This window comes from Apodemus sylvaticus, chromosome 3, assembly GCF_947179515.1.
Source record: "Apodemus sylvaticus chromosome 3, mApoSyl1.1, whole genome shotgun sequence".
Lineage (NCBI taxonomy): Eukaryota > Metazoa > Chordata > Mammalia > Rodentia > Muridae > Apodemus > Apodemus sylvaticus.
Window position 1 is genome coordinate 82,492,351 of NC_067474.1, and position 23,402 is coordinate 82,515,752.

The 23,402-nt window shown below is 38.4% G+C and overlaps 1 protein-coding gene across 1 annotated transcript in view; it reads right to left on the bottom strand.

Annotated features, from left to right (window-relative positions):
- Megf9 (multiple EGF like domains 9) overlaps positions 1 to 19,205 on the bottom strand; it is a 103,753-nt gene extending 84,548 nt beyond the window's left edge. The window contains exon 1 of the mRNA XM_052176653.1: positions 18,462 to 19,205. Within this exon, the coding sequence (XP_052032613.1) occupies positions 18,462 to 19,056 (595 nt within the window). The 5' untranslated portion in view covers positions 19,057 to 19,205. The remainder of the gene's footprint in view (positions 1 to 18,461) is intronic.
- Between the last annotated feature and the right edge of the window lie 4,197 nt (positions 19,206 to 23,402).

The window sequence follows — 23,402 nt, forward strand, 5'->3', positions numbered from 1 at the left end:
TGTATAACTTATTATTTAATCCATATAATAATTCCCATTATGACCACTATATAGGTGAGGATACTATAGGTATCCCAGGCAAAATTACAACTGGACAGCTTTGATCCAAAGACAGTAGTTGCCTTTGACAATACTATTAACTTGAAAAGCTCTCTTTTAGTCTACGTTATACTTTTATTTATGATAAAACAGCAACAACTAAAAATTTTAGACTGTATTTCTACTATCCCACTACTATTATGCAAATTAATTTCAGGATTATTAAACTTCCTTTCTTCAAACAGAGATTTTAATTTTACTGTTTGTATATATATATATATATATATATATATATACACACACACACACATTCTTCTAGGTTGTATGTGTGTGTGTATGTATCTCCAACTATTTTTAATTTTCTAATGGGTTATTTTTTTTAAAAAAACACATACATCCAAGACAGTTTGCCTAACAGCTTTTCTTCCCAGAAAAGATAATCACAGATGTGGCTGGTTTTAATGGAGAAGGAGAAAATGGATTCATAAAGTATCCTCAGGCCATTTTTGTGGCTACCGATCATAGTAACAGATCTGGGGAAGTTCCCCATTACCTTCTTCTGGTTATGCTTCTGGATGAGGAAGAGGTGACCAAAGATAACTAAGACTGTTTCCATTCACTTATTGTTTGGAGTGTAATTGGAAACTATGACACAATGCTCTGAACTGGCCACTTATTCAAAGGTCTCTCTGATTACTGTTTCATTCCCAAAGGTAAATAATTTATTTCAGGAGATTTCTTCTATCCAACAGTTACTGAGGAACTATCAAACACTAGGACCTAATCTAGGAGCCTGCGTTTGAGAGGAGACCTGCTTTTGTAGAACTTACTTTCTGCTATACCTCTCCTGGGCATATACCCAAAGGATTCCCCAGCAAGCAATAAAGACACATGCTCCATTATGTTCATAGCAGCCTTATTTATAATAGCCAGAAGCTGGAAAGAACCCAGATGCCCCTCAAAGGAGGAATGGATACAGAAAATGTGGTATATTTACACAATGGAATACTACTCAGCAATTAGAGACAATGAATTCACAAAATTTTTAGGCAAATGGTTTGATCTGGAAAATATCATCCTAAGTGAGGTAATCCAATCACAAAAGAATACACATGGAATGCAATCTCTGATAAGTGGATATTAATTAGCCCAGAAGCCCTGAATACCCAAGGCACAAATTGCATAACAAATGACTCCCATGAGGAAGTATGGAGAGGGTCCTGATCCTGGAAACAATTGATCTAGCATTGGAGGGGAATAAAAGGACAGAGAAAAAGGAGGGAGGTGATTGGAGAATAGATGGAGAGAAGAAGGTTTATGGGACATATGGGGAGGGGGGATCCGGGAAAGGGGAAATCATTTGGAATGTAAACAAAGAATATAGAAAATAAAAATATTAAAAAAAAAGAAGTGGTAGGCAGTAAGTCCACTTCAGTGCAAAGGAACCTGTCATACTAAAGATGAGATGATGTCAAAGTGCAAACATCAATAAAGCACGGGTGTTTAAATAAGAAGACAGAGAGCCAGTACAGAGACAACTGACACTTAAAACAAGAATCCCTTAAAAGCAAGTAATCATAACATACATTCAGTAATGTTAGAACATATAATGTGCAATAGCAGTAAAAGACAGAATGAGTGCTGTTATCCAAAGACAAATCAGTTTGTTAGGTAGCTGAAAGAGGTGTCTGACATCTGGCATTCTTTTCAACAGACTGCTAGTAAAATTTCTCAGTCTTTCAGAATCCTTTTCTACATAGAGGATTTATGCATACTTTTAGCTTTAATTCCTGGCCTTCCCTGCAATCAGGACATGCATAGTGACTGAAGACAAAAAATCAGATGTACCTCCCTTGTCTTTAAATTAGAAACTAAGGGTCCAAGGACCAAGCATGAAGTCCTCTGCATAAGGTGGCTGAGGAGATAATGTAGTATGACAAAAGGCATGTTCAGCACCCAGGTACCAGTGTTCTCATCAAGCTCTATCCAATGCTCGGCAGCAATGTCAGCAGCCCATTTGGTGGCATCATCCAGCATCACTGCCAGCTTTATGGTCTACATTGGGTTCCCCTGGTAATTTTCTTATTCCCTCAAAACCCTTGCAATAAACTCAATTTCTGATTAAATCAGTGTGTTAATTTCTGATACTTACAATTAAGACTCCTATTTAAACTGAAGAGAAAGACACTCCAGGCAGAAGAATGGCATAAACAAAATAAAATAGTCTAGTTAGTCTAATGATTAAGAAAACAGGCTTTGAGGCTAGAAAGAGCTAAATGTTAATCAAGGTTCTACATTTTAATAGCTATGAAATTTTGTTCATGCTCTCTAAAGTCTTAAAACTTCAATTCCAGCATAACAGAGCAAGGATGATAATGCATATTTCTTATTACACTTTCTGTGTATTAAATAAGTTCACACAACTAATCTAAAGCTTAGTGTCTGACATAGGAAAAGACCTTTGCAGATTATAGCTTCCTTGACTACTCCTAATGATCACAGTAAGTATGTATATGGTGGAAAGTATGGCAGTCAGATTCTACTGGAGTCTAAAGCACATGTGGAAGGATGAAGGAAATGAGGACAAAGAGAATGAAGACTTTTTTTTCTTTTTAATATTTTAATTTTCTATATTCTTTGTTTACATTCCAAATGATTTCCCCTTTCCCGGATCCCCCCTCCCCATATGTCCCATAAACCTTCTTCTCTCCATCTATTCTCCAATCACCTCCCTCCTTTTTCTCTGTCCTTTTATTCCCCTCCAATGCTAGATCAATTGTTTCCAGGATCAGGACCCTCTCCATACTTCCTCATGGGAGTCATTTGTTATGCAATTTGTGCCTTGGGTATTCAGGGCTTCTGGGCTAATTAATATCCACTTATCAGAGATTGCATTCCATGTGTATTCTTTTGTGATTGGGTTACCTCACTTAGGATGATATTTTCCAGATCAAACCATTTGCCTAAAAATTTTGTGAATTCATTGTTTCTAATTGCTGAGTAGTATTCCATTGTGTAAATATACCACATTTTCTGTATCCATTCCTCCTTTGAGGGGCATCTGGGTTCTTTCCAGCTTCTGGCTATTATAAATAAGGCTGCTATGAACATAATGGAGCATGTGTCTTTATTGCATGCCGGGGAATCATTTGGGTATATGCCCAGGAGAGGTATAGCAGGGTCCTCTGGAAGTCTCATGTCCAGTTTTCTAAGGAACCTCCAGACTGATTTCCACAGTAGTTGTACCATCTTACAGCCCCACCAGCAGTGGAGGAGTGTTCCTCTTTCTCCGCATCCTCGCCAACACCTGCTGTCTCCTGAGTTTTTGACCTTAGCCAGAGAATGAAGACTTTTAAGTCATATTAAACAACTTGGGCTTCATGGGATGGGGTTACTTACTGTGCTTAACAGGACTATTATATTACAGTCTAAATATTAAATTATTAATTATGAGACTGACATGATTAGGATTTTCATTGTTTATGTGTCCCCACACACTGAAGCTATTTGTTCATTCTTTTTAACAAACAAACCCACCGAAATTTGATACATCATATGTCAATGTCTTTTGAGTGGATCAGACTGAGCTGGGTCTACAACTGAAAACAACTCTTCCTTTGATTGAGAGAAACTAACTTTTCACTAAGAAGTTGAAAGATGGGGACAGGATGCAACCTGAAGTGACTGGCAGAAGTGACTCACATTTGCACACCTGGCCTTTTGTGACTTTTGTACAGTATTATTATCATCAGCATCACAATCTTAGAGTTCATATTTAGTTAATTATAAAAGGTCCTATTATCAGTTAAGAACAATCAACACTTCCGTTTCAGTGTGTGGTTTCACTTGTCAAATTCTAAGAAGCACTATGTGGTCATCTGTGAGCCCCAACCATCTGGTACTGAAGGGAAAGCTCAGTCATTCCTTGGTTCTATTCTACATTTTCCATGCTCATCCACCTGTTTGTCCTCATCTTATTCTTACCACAACCTCCTCTCTTTACTCCTACTCTACCCATATCTGCCTTTGAGAAAGATTCTTTGATCTAATTTTGAGTTTTGTAAGAGCTACTGAAAGCAAACATAGATTATTATGTACAACTGGATCCAAGTGTTGAGAAAGGAAAAATATGAGGTTGCTGGAGGAGGCTAGAAAAGGTGAGAAAATCAGAAGCCAAAATGAGTTCTGCACCCACTTGATGCTTTATTCCATTTTCTGCTACTTCCATCTGCTTTGGCAACACAACACAATTTAGTCAGAGGAAAAGTGCATATAGCCTTTGAAGTCAGGAAGAGCTGGGTTTAAATGATAGGGATATTAAGAAAGCATTATTATACTCATATTACAGGGGGAATGCTGAAGGTCAGGTAGCTTGTATAACTTGTATATGCAGAGTCTCTTTGGTATCCTCTAGGAAAGAACAGTGTGCTACCAATACAGAATTGAACACAGACTCTCATTTTGCTAGCCCATTTGTGACTACAGCTTGGTATTAACAAAAGATCTCAGAGGCACATACATTTAAAAAACTGCCAATTGCTATTCCAGAAATTCCTGAAAGTTTGCATTTATTGCTGTTAATGCTCGCCCCCCTCTTTTTCTCTCTCTCACTGGTTTTGGCATCCTGATCTTCCTGCCCCTTACTACTGAGTGCTTACATTTGACTTTCCAAACAGCTTTCAGGTAGCCCAGTGCTGCCATGTCTGGTGATGATTCTCACTAGAACTGGATCTCTCTAAAGGACAGGGCATAGACTTTGCAACAGCACTGGTTCTACCCTGCATATTAAAAACATGTATTAGAAAAGTTTAATCTGATGTTACCCTAACATTATTGATAGGCAATAAAGCAATATAAATAATAATGACAGCTAATTTTGAGTGTTTAGTATGTGTGTCTATTAATTTAAGTGGTAATTATTTAACACTACCACACGCAATAAATGATTAAATTCTTTCTCAATAGCATTATGATTCACTATAGGTTTCACCAGTCAAAATTCAGAAAGTACAGATCATGGTATGTCAGTTTTGAAAGGCTGGGACTACTTTTAAACCATGTCCTCCCCATAGCGCTTAAGCACAAGCTGGGCACATGGGCACCCTGGTTTCTTAGCACAGGACTGAAAATAGTACATGCCAGTCTTGGTACCAGAACGCTTTAGGTTTTTAGGGGCCCCTTGAACCCAGGAAAAAGCATGTATATATTTGAGAGACACACAAGAGCAAGTTACTGATCTGGCTCTGCCAGAGAACACCAAGCAAATCATCTTAGGTCACTATGTAAAGTACATCTGTACTCTTTATGGAGATCAGATAACTCATTTAAATGTGGTAATGTGGATCTGTCATGTTAGACTACAGAGTGCTAAATTCAACTTGCATTTTGGTTCTCTTAACAAATAAGTGATCTCATTTACTGCTGTGAAAAATGGAGTGATATGCATAGAAATAAAATATTAAAGTTGGTGATAAAAACGTTAATTTTCCCCTCTAAGTATTAGGAGATACCTAATATGGTAATTTGAACATATCAAGCTCTCAGTGTTTGATAAAATAAATTAACATAATAACACTAAAGGCTCTACTTACAACTTCAATTGGAAGCCATCTCATTTTAAAATATTCACATTTATTAAAGAATTATTTTTATGTATTAGATACATACAGAATTATATCAGTGGCAAGGAAGGGGAGGAAAATAATGTTGATATAAAAAAATCTGCAGTTACCACTAAAATGTCACTTTTATTATATCTGAGTTCACTTTTTAACTTTGCAATTGCTTTCATATTCTAAAACATATACTTGTACATTTCAACATAAAAATGGTGAAGTAGGATCCATTCAAAAAAGCACAGTCTAGGGGCACATCCCTATAATCCCAGAACATAAGAGGCTGGAGCAGTAAGATCCTAAGCTCAAGGCCATTCTACAGTGAAATTTCAGGCTAGATAATGAGGCCCTCTCCCAAAATTGAAATGAGCAACCAGACAAAAATCAATTAAAATAATATTAATGATTTATAAAGCCTGATTTATTATGCTGTATTTCATCAAGGTAATCAACAAAAATGGTGCTAAAGTGTCCCAAACAGCATAATTTATTATACAAGTAAATAAAATATTATAAAATATAGCATGTATAAAGTCACATATATATCTGTGTATGATTTTTTGTTTGTTTATAAAAGGCTATCTTATTCACATATTATGAACAAATTCAAAACACATAATCTGAAAAAAAATCACTAGAAAAGAGCTTAAACTATAAAGCCTTTTCCTTTGAGAGAAACCCAAATTAAGTTATATATTACTTCTCAAAAACCTTGGGAGACTGGAAAATATATTTCATTTTATAGATAGAGAACCTGATATAAAACCATTAGAAAATAGGTTCAATAACACATAAAATCCATGAAAGAAGGGCTGGAATTTAGTTCTCACTGCCATCCCACTGATTAGCTGAATCTCTTAGTCCTGTAGTTGTAGACAAGTTGAAGCAGCAAACTAACACAGAAATTAAAACCAGTTAAACGAGATAGGTTTTCAGGCAATCCACCAACAATTCAGTATAATAATACCCAACAGCCAAATTGCTTTGTGTATTTGGTATAATGTCTAGCTATTCATTATCCCACACATTGTTAGTGGGTGGTGGGTTTGTACTATTAATGCTGTATGCTTAGAACTAAGACTGTAAGGAACATAAAGCCAAATGAGAAATGTACAGCAGAAAAGGCCTGATATCTTCTTTTAACTAAGCCTCAATAGGAAAATGAGACAAAAACAGCATGTTGGAATGATGACTACTCCTATTGCCCCCATTATTCCCAGTAACCTTTCCTACACCTAGACTACATTTCCATAAATGACTGGCAAGACTGAAAAAAATCTATAAAGCTATTCAGTTCACCCAATTTCCTTCAGTGGCCAACATCCAAAACTTTCTGAGACTATACTTACATGTGTGTATACATATACTTACATACATACATACATACATTCATACATACACAAATGCATATCTTTAATGAGCATTAAAATTAGAAGGAACTCAGGACTATCATGTTCTGCTCACTGCTCACTCCTTTGCCCACATTCATGAAGTAAAAGCAACAGATTTAAAATAAACCATGAAAATATGGTAGTTGGAAATATGGTAGTTGTTAAGAACAACGTAATACTGAAACAAGCTTTCAAAATCAGTTATCTCAAGGGCATAACATTGGCTAACTAAAATTTATTTAACATTCCTCTTGTAAGTTGAAAACATTCCTGCTGCTTATCACTTTCTCTTTGACTAGGCAGAACACATTCCTTCTTCCAAATGAATAAATTTCTCCTTTCCTTGGAGCTTAGCTGTCTCCCTGGCAAGGCATCCATCTATAGAACAGCTGTTCTATTACCAGTATAAAAGCAACCCCATCTGATCTAATTGCAAAACATATGGGCAGAGATTGAAACTAAACTTCTAGTGTGCACTGTATTGTTAAGGGAGAAAAAATCAGATTTTTATTGGTAAAATACAGTGAAAAATGCCATGAATTCAAATATTGTTCAGTTTAAACAGTGTCTATTTAAATAAGTTTACATTTTTCTTATTTAAAATTTTATTTATTTTGAAAATGCAAATAAAAAAGCATACACCCAAATTAACCAGACCTTAAAACTGTATAACTCAATGAACTTCTGTACAGTTAGAACAGTACTGGGAATGGAAGCTCTGGAGCTTCACGTTGAATTTTATAGTCTTACTACCAGATATATTTTTCTGCATTTATCTATCAAAAATAAAAAATACATGATAAAATTGGAACTAGAAAAACAATTAGCTTTATATCCTCTTTTATAATTTGTGTCCATTACCTGCATTCAATCTTTCCCCATGCCCTAATATTTAGCCATTTTTGTCTTCTTTTCTACATGTTTTACTGTATCCACATGCACACTGTTTAGAAATTTACATCTAATATTGACTAGATTCTGGAGATGAGGAAGAACATGTCTTACTTTTCTTTCTGAGACATTGTGACCTCACTTAAAACCATAGATTCTAAGTGCATTCATTTTCCTGCTAATCTGTGATTTCACTTTTCTTTTCAGCTCAATAGGTGTCCATACACACACACACACACACACACACACACATATATGGAATTTTATTTTTACAGTCATTTGTTGATTGACAACTAGGCTGACTACTGCAGTGAATAAAGTAGCAATAAACATGAGGGTGCAAATATCTCTGTGGTAGGATGTGGAATTCTCTGGGTATATGCCCAGGAATTAAGTAGTGGAATCATGTGGTAGTTCTATATCTAATGTTTTTGAGAAATCTTCAAACTTATTTTCACAATGGTTGTATTAGTTTTCACCACCGGTGAATAAATTTTTTTCTCCCCACATCCTGTCCAATATTTGCTGTCATATTTATTTATGATATCTATCTTGACAAGGTTGAGGTGGTATTTCAAAATAGTTTAATTAAATTTTCCTAATGACCAGGAATACTGAGCATTTTTAAAAACAGTTATTAACCATTTGTGTTTCGTTTTTTGGAAAGTACATATTTTCATTTTCCTATTTGTTGATTGGCAGTTATATTTCCTTAGTATTTAATTTCAGCAATTCTTTGTAAATTCTGGATTTTTGCCCCTTCTCTGATGTGCAGCTGGTAAAAAAATTTTTTCCATTCTGTGGGTTGTTTGCTCTGCTGTTTCCTTTGCTGTGAGGAAACTTTTAATTTTCATGAAAGCCCTGTCTATTGATATTTGAAGTTAGTTTCTATGATATTAGTGTTCTATTAAAATGTTCTGTCTACCCCAATATCTCAAAGGGTATCCCCTATGTTTTCTTCTAAAAGCTGCAGTTTCAGGTTTTTAGTTAAGGTCTTTGGTCCATTTTCAATAGATTTTTATAGAAGGTGAAAGATAAGAATAGAATCTCTTCAGGTACATTAATTAAAATTAACTTTAAAGTGCTTGTTTAAAATCTTCTAGACTAGATAAAATGGAGAAAAGACCCAATATCCTATTTTCGGCTTTTATCAAAGACCGCAGTTAATCTTTCATAAAGAAAAAATACATTTAATCTATCATCTCTGCCTGCCTAAATTTTGTAGTTTTGTCAGGTCTCAGGAGGTTTCCTGTCTTAGACAGCATCTTCTACAGATGCTTACTACAGAATGGCATCTCCACGAAACTGAGCAAGTATCTCAGAGGCTGACCAAACTTGCTAAGCCAATTACATGATTCTGTGTCATATTATCTGACTTAATCTCATATACATAGAGATTTAGCATGCTTATCACAACTTTTGCCCATTGTTTTCATTTTATAGTATGACTATAAATTCAAAATTGGACACAGTAAACGAAAAAAAAAAAAAAAACTTGAGGAAGTGCAAGTACCCAAATAACAGTTTATAAGTCAAAGTTTTCATTTCATTTTATAAATGAAATTATTTGTTCAAATTTTGAGATTAGTAAGATGCCCCTAAAGCTTATATATATGTATATATATATATATATGTATATATATTGTTTACATTCAAAATGATTTCCCCTTTCCCGGTTCCCAGAGCCCATATCTTATATACAAGAACTCAACTTTCTAACTTAGCTATTCATCCCCCCCGCCAAAATTATCAGATTCTCATTTGTCTATTTTGGTTTTTATTTTAGCTAAGAAACATAGAAAGGACAAAGTCGTGTAATATATAAATTCTTGGAGTTCCACATGCTTTATTAATAGGAACAAAATGGAAAAACTAGAGGAAGGTTCATTTTAAGAGAGAGGGTCATGATTACATTATATTCTTCAAGAATATACTGCATGCCTACTCAAATTACCAACCACATTTTCTTCATTTGGTTACTAAATAATGAAAATCTATTTAGGGCTATTCAATGGCAATATAAATGTAAATTACTTCTTTAAAAATTACATTTATTTATTTTGTGTATATGTACTTCAGCAAGTGTGGGGGAGATCAGAGAACAGTGGGAGTCTATTTTCTCCTTCTCTCTTACTATATTTATTACTGGAGAGGTAGATGTGATGTGTAAGCTTGCTTACACATCAGAGTGCACTTACATATACATGAGGAGTCAGAGTTCACCTTATGAGAGCCAGTCCTCTTCCTGTGCCATGTGGGCTCAAGGGAATGAACCCAAGTTATTGCATGGTGAGGGTCACCTTTGCCTTCTGAGTCATCTTACCGGTCTCCTTTCCACTTAAGATCTCTGAGTCCCAGTATTTGCCATCTATAAGATGGGGATGCTGACATTTAGCTCCTTTATTGTTTAAGAACAAATGATGTACATTTTAAAAGCCTGACAAGAAACTATCCATATAAGAACTCAGTTACATTTGTTGCCCAGCATTAAATGTCAGACTGGACAGGAAAGCTGAAATGAAGTCTCTTTTTCTTCCAGCAGATTCATTTGGGGCAACACAACCGAAGAGGTAGATTAAGGTTACTATTCCTACTTTTAAATGAAAAAATTAAGATAAAGAAGATAAATTTATTTGAGTTTCACAATAAAATTCCATAGCTTAACTTGTTATTTCCCATACCATTTATTTTTAATTATGAATAGGTTCTTTTTATTACATTGAGCACCAGCTAGTGTCTAGGAAAGAAATGTAGAAAATCCTAATCTCTTATCACCATCTTTCTGCTATTTAAATATGAGCAGTAAAACCAGCCAAATGATTAAACTCAGCAAATAAACCCCAAGGACAACAGCTAGAAATAAAAATGATCAAATGTGAAACTTACCACTTACCAATAACAGAATCAATAGAGAACAGAAACTAAGCCTTTTTTAAACTCATATAATACATAGAAATTAACCTCAAAGTACATGAAAAGCTCTAGATTCTAAGAGCACTTTGAAACCCATACTTGTTAATTATTAGAAGCATTCTGTTTACTATTAACTTTAATTGTATTTCTACAAGGAAAGTTCTGTCATTTGGAAGATCAAAACATTTGTTTCTTAACACAATTAAGTCTCATATACCAAAGCAGTGTATCAAAAATAACCAATATTATTCATAAAAGAAAAAGGAAATTTCTCTTTAAAATGCTTTATATTTTGTTGCTTAAAAAGTATTTATATATGGAAAAAGGCAGTTACAGAAAAAAGAGAGGTTTTATTCTGCATAAAAAGGGTTTACCTCCATGCACCCTGATACCAAGACATCTTCAAGGACTTTTTGTTCACCTAGAAAGATCTCTTAGAAGAATCAGGCTTTGAGGATGCATTGAAGGAGGACAAAGTGGTAAATTGTTCACTCGAGAGGGTAATTTGGCTTCTTAAATAACAGGGAAAGAAGGGTAGGGCCCAAGAACGAGACAGAATAAGAGGAACACGTAAAGGAGTTTACACTGGAAACAGGAGCAAATAAAGACAGAAAGTAGAAGAGTTCTCTGACAATGCCTGTGGAAGAGTAGCATCACTACAAAGATTATTTTGACATAAATTTATGGGATATATTTAAGCAAAAAGACATGATAGGTTACTACTTTTAAGCAAACATTTACTGTTATTTAAGCACGTACGAATCCTTGCATAATCTTTATTTTATCACAATTAAACAAAATCTCTTTTCAAAGTTCCAAGTGCACTTGGTATAGATGTTTCTACTAAAGAAATGGTAAACTAAAATTTATACTTTAAAAAGACCTAAATGTAGATATGTACATGTAGAAATACATGTAATATAATGCTGAAATTAACAATAAAGATTTTTATATCTAAAGAAAACAAACAAAAAATCAAGATGAAGGTAAAAAGCATAAAATAAAGGTATATGTAATTTAAAATATCATCTAATGTTTTTTCTGCTAAACAAGATCCTCTATCTCTATTTGTTTCTGCTCTATGAAGTACCCTCAAGCAGTAATCTCTTTTCCCATAATTTTCCCATCAGTAAAAACAGCACTGTAATACTTCTGTCCACTCTTTTTATAAGGGTGCCAGGACGTCTGGAAGGATAATGTGCACATGTTTAGAATGCTCAGATGAAAAGCAATGCACTTTAATTTTATGAGTCTTTAGTTAAATCAAGATAAAAAGAGCTAGTCAGATTATTTCAATTTGTTAATTTTCAGCTAGCCAGAAGGCTTCCTGGAGACATTATTCAAAAGACTCTAAACTAATGTTATAGAGTTTGTTCTATTCCAGAAACTAATCATACTAAGGTATTTCTACACAACAGTAGGCACTAAGGCCATCGAGTCTTAAGAAGTCCTTATGATTGACCCTAAAGATAATTCATACAAATACATCCGTTAAAGCAAGATAAACCCTAATCTAAAGGATGAGCTATAGTTTAATATCACAGCCATAAACCATTATAAAACAAAAAGTTAAAGATTGATGAACAGCACACAATACAGTACATACCAAAAAGCACTGGGTCTCAGTTTCCTTATTTAGAAAACAGGGTGGAAGTTACAGCTCAGAGGAGGAATAGTATTTATCATATGCAAGGGCCTGGATTTAATGTCCAGTACCAGAAAAAAAATGAAGATCATACTATATAACAGTAATTCACTGTTCTAAGGACAAAATAACATAATGCATGTAAGACATTTTCTGCTAGAAGTACATGTTTGCAATTAGTATTATAGTGGTCCACAACCCTCAAACCTAATGCTAAATAGTAGAAGATCTAAAATTAAATATTCTTCCTGCTCCTCTTAGTAGCAGAAACTACCAAGATACCAAGATTTAGAACAGATCCCAAAGGAGGTTTAAGCTTTACTAGGCTTAGGTTGACCCCTTCTAACAAGAGCATGGTGAGGTTCCCCACTACTGGTAATCTTTCCATGGTGTTAATGTTTACTCTCCTGTCTCTAAGGCAGGAGAGACACAGAAAACACTGGACTCTTATATTGTCTTCAGATAAAAAGGTTGTGCAGGGTGTTCTCCGTGTCCACCTGTCTTATCACAAATACCCATGTTTTTCCTCTAACATACTCCATTTATTGGGATGCAGAGGGGTAAGGAGGGCACTCAGTGTTAGAACCAAGCTACAACTGATCTAGAGAATAGACAGGGATGATAATGGACACTCAAACTGCTGCTCTGATAAGCGGTAACCCATAAAGCTTTTAAACAGTGTTCACAGAGAAGCTCCCAGCTTTTAATATCAGTGGCCTAGAGACCCTCTCTCAAGACATAAGAGCCTGCCTTGGACCACCTGGTTCCCTTCCTAGGCATAAAAGAATATTGACCATAGGATTCATCTGTCGTCCTTTCTAAAGCAAGGTTGAGCCAGGTCTTTGCTTCATCCTTCCTTTGTCAAAGTCTCACAAGCAAAGCTTGGGCTCAGGTGTGTTTTGTAAGTATTGACCAGCTGACGCTAGGCTTGGGACCAACAAATATTAAAGAAGAATATTAAGAATCCAGACATAATGGTGAGCTCCTGTATTTCCAGTTACTTAGACTGAAACAGAAGGATGGCTTAAGCCCATGAATATAAGGCCAGCCTAGGTAACATAGTGAAACCTTATCCAAGGCAGGGAAGGAAGTACTTGTATGTATTCCAAGACAGGTAAAGAAACAGGCTGCCAGTCCTGCAAGCCCTACCTTGAATATGCATGACAATAAAGCCTGACTTAATCAAAGGCAAGGTTACTCATGATTCTTATCCCACTGAATTGTTGATATTGAGCATACTAATATGAATGTCTTCATAAGTCTGATTACTAGATATTCTCCCAGCTTCACTGGGATATATTGGTTAACTTCCTAAAATCTGAAAAGCTCTCCAATATATCTATACACATAGATTTTTTTTTATAAAAGGCTTTTTTATAAAAGTTTTCTCCTTGGAGCCTATATGATTTTTATTTCCATAAAATAAATGTTAGTCACAAATAACTACATGAAATAGGACTCTGGCTTTAACAGTACAGACTGTTGAGCTAAAGAAACCATCTTGTAGTCCAGCCAGGAGGATCTTGCATTTCTAGAATGTTCTTTTCAAATGAACGCTAAAGTGTTAGGCATGGTAGCACCTCCAACCACCCAGGGGGTGGCAGCAAGAGGATGACAAGTTAGAGGTCATCCTGAGCCACACAGCAAGTTCTAGGTCAGCCTGAACTATACAGCTAGACCCTATCTTAAACAAAACCAAGCAAATAAGGCAAATCAAATAGAATCCATCTATAATATTGCATTCATACATCAGATTTCAAACTGGATTCTGGGGCTTGCTTAAAGAAAGTCTCTTCTTGCTGTCTGGATCATAAGTAAATAATTAAGATTCCTTATAAGGTATAAATGTGCGCTGAATCATGTACATTTAATCATCACAGAACTTAGAAGTTAAAAGAGACCCTTAAGAACTAGTGCAAGCTATTATCCCTTCCCTTCCAAATTGTTTAACATCTATGAATTTCTCCTTTCCAGTGAGGCAAGAATAATCTGCCCTGACTTGTCCTTAGACTTGATTTGTAGGAACACCCTGAAAGTCATGCGAACAACCTGGGTGGAGTACAATTGGAGTTCTAAAGCACATCTGAATTTAACATAATCAATCTTAAGAGCATGGCAAAATTTTCAGATATTTTAGAAAAATTCACAAACATTTCTAAGACCAGATAAAAGAAGATTTATCTAACATATATCTTTTAAATACATAAATTAAAATAGTCAGATAACTTGATGTATTAAATGAGTCAACCACACAATTTGGCTGAAAAAAAAAATGCTGTGCTTAGGGGACTAAATACAAAATCAGTATTGACCCAGAAAGAACAAGGTAACCACTCTCTCTGCTATGAGCTATGCTGGAGTATATCTAGACTACTGGGTTCAGTTCTGTTCTGTGTTTTAGAGAAGTTAGACAAGACTGAAAAGGTTCAGAATAGAGGTGACCAGGACAGTGAAAAAATATGAAACTATGTTAAATAAAGACGAACTGAAGAAGCTGAAGTTTTTTTTTTTTTTTTGTACTCAGAGTACAACTACTCCTCCTCCCCGCCCCCCGCCCCGAAATCTGAGAAAACAGACTTGCACATGCTTCCATCTTGTGAAATGTTAGCTAAGGCAGAGATGTTTCACCTAAGCCTATAGAAGTATTTCTTAAAATGTAGAGCCATGCTGGGCTTTCATGGCTTCTAAGATCCTATTAGTCCATGTAAAACAGACAAGAAAACATTTGCCATGGCCCCGGGGGCCTTATTGCTGATTATTACTCTCTAGTAAGCATTTCCATCCACCCTTCATCCAACCAATCAGTATAGTGTTGTAGCAGGTTTGTGAGAGCAAAGTGTCTGCTTGCTGAGTAACTAGTTTCAGTTTGCAGAGCAGTGTCCCTGTGTAAACAATGGGATCCCAACTGACTGGTAGGTAAGAGCTTTTAGCTAAATCACTAGGAAGGACTTTTTACTGAGTCATACAGAGCTTTAGAAGACCTTCCCAATCAAATGGTGTATTAAACGGTAACCAGTTCTCATAAAAATATGGAAACAAAATCCTACAACCATCTTTCCCAATGGCAGGAAATCCAGCTTTGCAAGCCAAATCAGCTCTTTCCAATTCATATAGAACTTTTCCTCTTTTGAAGAGCTATGCTTACTATCTAAAGTAGATTGGAGCCCATGCTATAATTAAAAAGTCCCACTTGAATATATCACTCTAAGGTTAAAATTGCATACCAGTAGGCCACGAATTCAGTCAAGCTACTGAGAACTAAACACAGACAATTATGTGAATGAATTCACAGAAGACTATAAAATTACACACTATTTAAACAAAGGTGAATGACCTAAATTTGATATTCTGAAATTTGCTACAGGAAGACAGCTAGACAGATGTTAGCTTACAGAAACTATAAAAAACAGTTCAAGTGATAAATATTCACTAAACTCAACTTGGTTTCACTTAAAATTGATTTGAATGCTAAGTACTGATTTTGGTATCAAACTATCAGAGAATATAATAAATAAATGATGGATTTAATAAGAATATATTCTTCTCTATGCTTCTCAAAGCAATCTCTGTATGTATAAAGTAGGAACTGGTTAATGACTTAATAAGAAACTGGCTAAACAAGTCCACTTTCTGTGTACATATTTACAATGAAAAATATTATTGGAAGGAATATAGTAGATCCAAGGTACTGACATGAAAAAAATTAAGTTTGATATTACACAGTTAAGCAAATACATCAAGATGATATATATATATATATATATTTCTGTTTAAATTTTATAAATTACTAATTAGTTGTTTTGATGGTGATTATTCACATTAAACAAGTCTCTACCTATGAGCCCTAAAAATTATTTTAAAATACAATTTTGTTGATATATGCCCAGAAAGAACAAACCACTTTAAGTAACCTCTAGATCCTCTAGGAACCAGAACTAGAGTACAGTGGAGGACTTATTGTTGTCCTTTTCTTTTAGGCTTCTGATTATCTCTTTTGGCAATAAGAATTATCTTCATGTTCTTAAAATGTCAAAAGTGAAATGACATTAATTGTATGTTTATTTATCAGATACTAACAAGAGGAAGCAATTGCTAGTTAAATATTATGTGCTTAAAACTCCAGACATTCTAAGTCATCCTTTTTGTTTACTAAAACAAGGTATAGAAGTCACACATCCTCACTTAGCTTCTTGATATTTTTCTAATCAGAAAACAGAGCTGGCTATAAATAAAACACAACATACAGGTGGTGCTTATTAAGCACAGGAACTATTCTAAGCACTAGTTAGATATGCATTGACTTAGTGAATTTTTTCTTTCCTCTCCTAACCTCTCTCTCCTGTTTTTCTTTCTTTCTTGATAGAGACTTGCCCTATAGTACAGGTTGCTTTAAATGTAGTAAGTAGCCAAGGCTGGCTTTGAACTCCTGATCCTCTTGTCTTTGTGTATACTACTGATATACTGAGGAAGCATTCAGTCCATTTTACATAATTTGCACAGCAAACCTAGAAAGACTATGATAACCTTCATCTTGAGGTTGAAGAAAATGAAATCACAAGGACCTGTCCATATTTACGTTGACAAAGGGGGGCAATAAGTAGGAATGCAAACCTAAAAATGGACTCTAGTGTCTACACTTAGGTACTAGTCTAACTTTTAGTAATATGTCAATCTCTCTTTATAAAAGCTAAAAAAGCACCAAAGGTGAAAAAAAACATAGCTAGTTAGTACATTCTTTGACGCTAAAAGGGATCCAAATGTGGCTTTTGGGGCTGAATAATCTGCATTCCTACTTATTCCTTTGCCAAGCTCCAACATACGATTCAAGACTTAACCATCTGGGAAAATCCTCTACCAACTCAATTATAGTCCAAAGCCCATACCTGACTCCACAGTAAACCACTGAGCCTAAGAATTAGGTCAACAATCAGATCAAGCTAGACAAGTAAGTGCTGTGGGCAAATCTCCACCCCAATGCAATGCAAAAGGTCTCAGAAACTTGCTGAATGTCTTAAAGAGGTAGGCCTTTTTGGTTGAGTCCCTGGCCTATTTAAGATGCAAAACGGTGGAGGAACAGCAATTGTATCTTAACTTTGCCTGAATGCTTTCACCAGCAGAAGAGATGCATTCCCTATTGTGAGCTCAGACAGAAATCAGCATGTCAGCAACGGCAGTAAGGAACATCCTAGTTTTTAAAAGGGCAAAAATGGGCATCCCTGCTCAAATGGCATTTGCCCAAACACTGACCTTGGAATTGATACAGAATGAAGTGGTGCAAGGAAAGGATTTAACCTAATTTATAAACATGCTCAACCTAGATACACACCTGTCCCAATTGACCTATAAAAGCTACTTATTTGCACAGAAAACACCGACTACAATGCCATTTTTTATTTATAATTTCAGGCCTGAAGTGGCCTGTTTGTAAGCAAACTACACTCTATCTTTTCCAACACACACACATACAGAAACACACACACTGAAACACACACACAGAAACACACACAGAGAAGCACACACCAACATCTATTAACTACATCAATAAAAAGAAACAAGGAACCTAGAGCCTTAGGGGAATCCCTTAAAGGTTTTTACCTGGGCATTGATAAAGAACCATTCTAGCTTTCAAACTTTCTCCCCAGACATCCCAGGTGGAGGTGGCCTTCTGGGCGGATCCAATACAAAGTTTGTGTGCATTCTGGGACTCTAACAAAGGCCAGAAACCCCTGCTTTAGGAAGAGACCCTAGGCTTTCCACATAGCAGCAGCTCCCTCTGGATGGAGCACTGCACTAGGTTGGGGGACAAAAGACTTTCCAGATTTGGTGGGATTGGGGGTCTACTTCAGCTGGAGCTTGTATCCTCCCTCGGGAAGCTCTTGGGCAATAAGTGGTCAGGGTGACGCAGCTGGTGTGTAAATAGGCAGTGCCTGGGGAAGGTCCAGAGGACTAGGAAGCGCCGAGACTCACCTGGGGGAGGAGGAGCAGGGGTTTCGGTGACAGGTGCGGTGGGCGGGACTCTGCTGCTGTTGCTGCTTCTGTCCGGGGATTCGGCAGTCGGGGTCCCCGGAGTGCTGGCAGCCTGAGCAGTGGTGATTACAGAGGTGGTCAGAGGCTGGCCAGCTGTGCTCACAAGGGTGGTGGGCACGGGTGTGGAGGGTGGTGACTCGGTGGTGGGAGTGTGTCCGTCCTCCGAAGGGGTGGCGGACGAGAGGTCCAGAACCGGGAAGGGGGTGGTGGTAGCAGGCTGTGCGCTGGTGCGGGGAGGGATGATCTCCGGGGAGCCGGCTGACGGCGTTGCAGTCCCGGTTCTGCGGACTGTGGTGCGCGGGGGGCCGGTCCGCGGGGCCTGCGCCGTGGGAGCCGCGGCCTTAGTGAAGGGGCTGCTGGCTTGGTCCGGAAGCCCCGGGCTGGGCGACGGGACCACCTGCCCCTCCGCCCCGCCGCCCCCGGTGACATTCCCTGCCGAGGCTGTTGAAGCGGCTGCGGCGGCCGCGCAGCACAACAGGGCGAGGCCGCCCAGGCTCGGCAGGTTCCTCATGGCGCGCTCGGCTCCGCCATTCATTCATTCATCCAGTCGATCGGTCAGTCATCTTCTCTTTCCTGCCGTCCGACCAAGGAAAGCCCTGCCGCCGCTGCCGCCACCAAGAGCACCATCGCCACCTCCCTCTGACAGGCGGCCGGCCCCGCGGGCGGGCCTCGACACCGAGGGAGCGACTGGGCGGAGCGCGTACTGCCCGCCCTCCTCGATAGGCAGTGAAGCCTGACCAATCGAAAGCCGCGTCTGCCCACGTGACCCGCCCGCTTCCCGGCCTCTTTGTAATGGCGCAGACCAATCAGAGGACTCAAAGGGAAGAGGGCGGGATGTCGGGAGGCGCGAGTGGTGTTGGAGCCGGCTCGGTTCGCTGCGACTCCGGCTTTGTCTACCCACAGAGCGGGGCGCGGGCCTTGGGCACCCAACACCGCCGAGCAGACAAAGGACGCGGCCCGCGCCGCAGACTCCAGGCCAAGTCATCTGTTCCACTGGGCTGCGAGCAGGACCCGGGGCGGGGAGTCCTCTGTGGGCAGCGTCGTCTCCGCCCTTCTGAACAATGGGGACACCGCACCCGGACTCAGGCGGGGGCTGGGTTACAACCCTGCGATGGGCGAGAGTGGTGGCAACTATGATATAGTTGGAGCTCCTCTACTGTTGCTGAAGACAGCTGACAACGGCCTTGCGGGGTTAGCGCTGCCATCCCCATTTCAGAGATGGGGAAACTGAAGCTCTTGCTGACAGCTTCAGCAAGCCAACTTCTGTGCCCCCACTAAGCACCTGCTGATGGCCTGGTCCTGCACTAAGCCGGATGGGACGGCCTGGAGCCCCATCTTGAGCACAAGAGGGTGTAGAGGAGACACTTTATGCCCAGAACTTCGGAAAAAATAGAATAGGGCCAGGTTGAATTTCAGCTCCTTGTCTCTCTTGCCGAGTGGTTTTGTGGCTCGAGCAGTTTTCTTAACCACTTAAATGGTGAGATGAGAGGGCACACCCCATCCCCCTCACAGAGTTGTGAAAATGAAATCATTACTTGAAGGGCTTAACCCAATGCTTGGCCCACCGTTGTAAACCGTCATTAATGCTAAACGCTTAGGGTTGCACTATGTCAGGACAAGCCCAAGGTTGGAAAACAGCCCGCACCGCCTGCCTCTGAGTCCCCAGAGATTCCTGCCTGTTGCCTGCCTTGGGGTTGGGCTGATAACAGGGCTTAACCCTGGATGACATAAAACTCTGGAGAAAGTTGGAAATCTGGCAGGCAAACTTGCACCATCACCCGGGATCCAGTGCTGCCCAACGTTGTAGCCTCAGCTGAGCAACTTTTAGGTGCAGCCTGGCAGGACAAGTTTTGTCATCTGATGGTTTAATTCCGTCCCACCAGCCTCACTGTAAAACCCAGTCGTGGCCTCTCCTAGGATGCTTGCCTTTGTGCATGATTTCCCATTAGTCATTCTCCTCTAACCAGACAGGCAGGATGAGATTTGTGTGTGAACTTCTGTGTGTTAACAAAAGCATGCATTTATTTGCCTGAGTGAGTAGTGGGTGGGGAGAGGATATGTTGAAGCTTGAGTATGAAAGCATAAACACATTAGTAAGTCTCTCTGTGAAGATCGTGTGAGACTGCAAATATAGGAACTTGCATTTTCATGTGATATGCTTAAGATAGTAATGCATGCATGCCGGTGTGCATTTTCTGTGAATTTTCTGTTTTTCAATGTGAGGTTGTTTCTGGGTGTGCCTTTATAGCCCTACCTATGTAAGAAACAGGGGGCTAAATGAGAGAGGGCCCTGTAACTGTTTTGAAGACAAATATTTAACAAGAACTGACCAAGGTCCTGTTTTTACTTGTCTTTAAGAAGGGAGTGGGCATGTCATGCTCCTCCCCTGTATTCTTTTGGTTCCTCAACCCCAACCAAAATGCCACATCCTCTAGGACCTGGCTTTCTGAGTGGGAGTTCTTCCCTCCCTAGTTCCCTACCGGCCTTTGTTTACAGCCCTGATGTATCAACCCCTGCCTTTTCCTAAAAGGATTAATGATAGCTTTTAGACATAAGTACTACAAATAAAGTGAACCACCCACATGACTTAATTATTTCTCCTGGGCACTCATCAACCTTAGGACTAGAATTTGTGATTAATACCCCTCCCTGCCTGTCTATTTCATCCAGCTCTGTGTTCCAGAGCCTAGCAGCGAGCACTGATACATGCTGATTAATCTGAAAGAGATCCAGTTGTGCTCACTGGGAACGCTTGTGTCTTTAGAGCCACAGACTTGGATCAAGTTTCCTTGAAGGAAAACTTTACCCTCTCTGAACCTCAGTTTTCCTTGTCTTTAAAATGAGGCCATTAAGTCTTTAAACATATCAAGCAGGACTGTGTTTTGTTTTGCTTTTTTAAACAGAGCCTTTTGACACACCAATTATACTCTATTGTCCCTTAATGTTTCAGTTGCTATTGCAAACTCTTGAGTTTTGTTAGCAGAAACCTCTGTCCCAAAAACTCCAGATCAGGTGACATGGCTTGACATTTGCTCTACTGGATATTTCCAAATGGTATCTGAAAACTGCTGGGTTGGCCCTGAGCTGTGCTGTATCAGAGATTCTTCACTGCTAGAGGGGAAAAGCTGATTTGGCTTTTTTTTTTTTTTTTTTTAAACCAGGAGGATCACAGAGCAAAGGCCTAGAAGACCTTGCAAAGTGATTCAGGGTTGCTGGGCCTTGGACAAGGACATTTCATGCACGACTTCTCAGGTGGGACAATTGGCCAAAAGTATATCTGGGAAATGTTGAATTTTTTAAAAGATAATATTTTTGAGACAGTCTCCCTTTGTAGCTGGCCTCAGCTGGCCTTCCAAGTGCTAAGATCCCAGAAATAACCACCAGTCAAGGCCTGTAAGATAACTTAAATGCACTATTATTACTTCAACATTGATTCTTTTTATTACTTCTAAGAATTTTTTTTTATCTTGTTTGTGGTTGTATGTGTACATACATGAACACAGGCATGCTTGGCTCACATGTAGAAGTCAGAGGATTTGGGGAAAGTCTGTTCTCTCCTTCTACTACTTGGGTTTCATATATTAAACTCAGATTGCCAGGAATGGTAGTGATTACCTTTATCTTGTGAGCTATCTAACCAACCCAAAGTTTTAAATTCACTGCTTTACTTTTATCTCTACACCACAAACTACAAGATGGCTTGTTTTATTGTGTTTTCTGAAATAGTGCTTTACTCTACAATTTGCATTGGGTTAGAACTCCCTATGTAGTCCAGTGTAGCCTAGAGTTCATGATAGTCCCCTAACTTAGCTTCCTGAATACTGGAATTATGTCATGACCAGCATGACTTTATTTGTAAGTTTACATTTAAAAATAGAAAAATAACCATAAATATCTAGTATCATAGATAGGAATACATCTGTTCAATTTAATTATATAGCATCACTATCAGGATGACTATCATGGAAGTGTAGCAGATATCAATAATAGATAATAGAGTTTGCAAGTTCCAGGCACTGTACTAAGAGAGCCCCATGAATTACTTCATTCAACTCTTAGAAGCCCCCACTCCCAAGTATATGCCCTAGACTGTTTGGACTACTATAATAAAAACTATGAGACTTACAAACAATGCTGATATATTTCTCACAGTTTTGGTAGCTAAGAAATCCAAGATCAAGACACTAGCTTGTGGAGTGTCTGGGAAGAGACTTCTTCCAAGTTCACAGATTCCATCCTTTCACTGTCTTCTTGTGATTGAAAGGACAAAGCAGCTGTCTGGGGTGTTTTTTATAAGGACACTGATCCCATTCACAAGGGCTTTGCCCTGCTGACCTATTGCCTTCTAAAGGCCTCCAAATACCATATAGGGATACTGTTAGGATTTCAACACACAAGTTATAGAGAGGCACAGCATTCACTGTGCAGCATTTTATTATCTGTATTTTACAGACAAAAAAAGCTAGGACAAAGAAAAGTTAAGCAGCTTGCCTAAGGTCCCTTAACAAGTGAGAGTGGCTGCCTTCAGACTGGCATCAAACTATAAAGGGAAAATGCTCATATCATGTTCAAAAGAGAAGACAAGTGATAGCCCTCGTGTTATGTATCAGAATGATGTCCAGTTCCTTTCCTGTTGCCCCAGAAGAGAGATGCCATTCCACTATGGGAGTAATGGCTATAAAGATTCCGAGAAGGCCTGCTTGAACAGTAACTACAAATACTCTAGAAGGTTTAGTCTGATTCCACCTTGTGCTAGGCACCAGTTCAGCATGAAATCCACAGAATCAGCTTAGGTATCCAGGAGATAAGAGTCTTGTGATGGGACAAGCACTTTTTACTGTTTTACACTCTGGAAGCTGGATAGAGTGACTGCTTGCATGC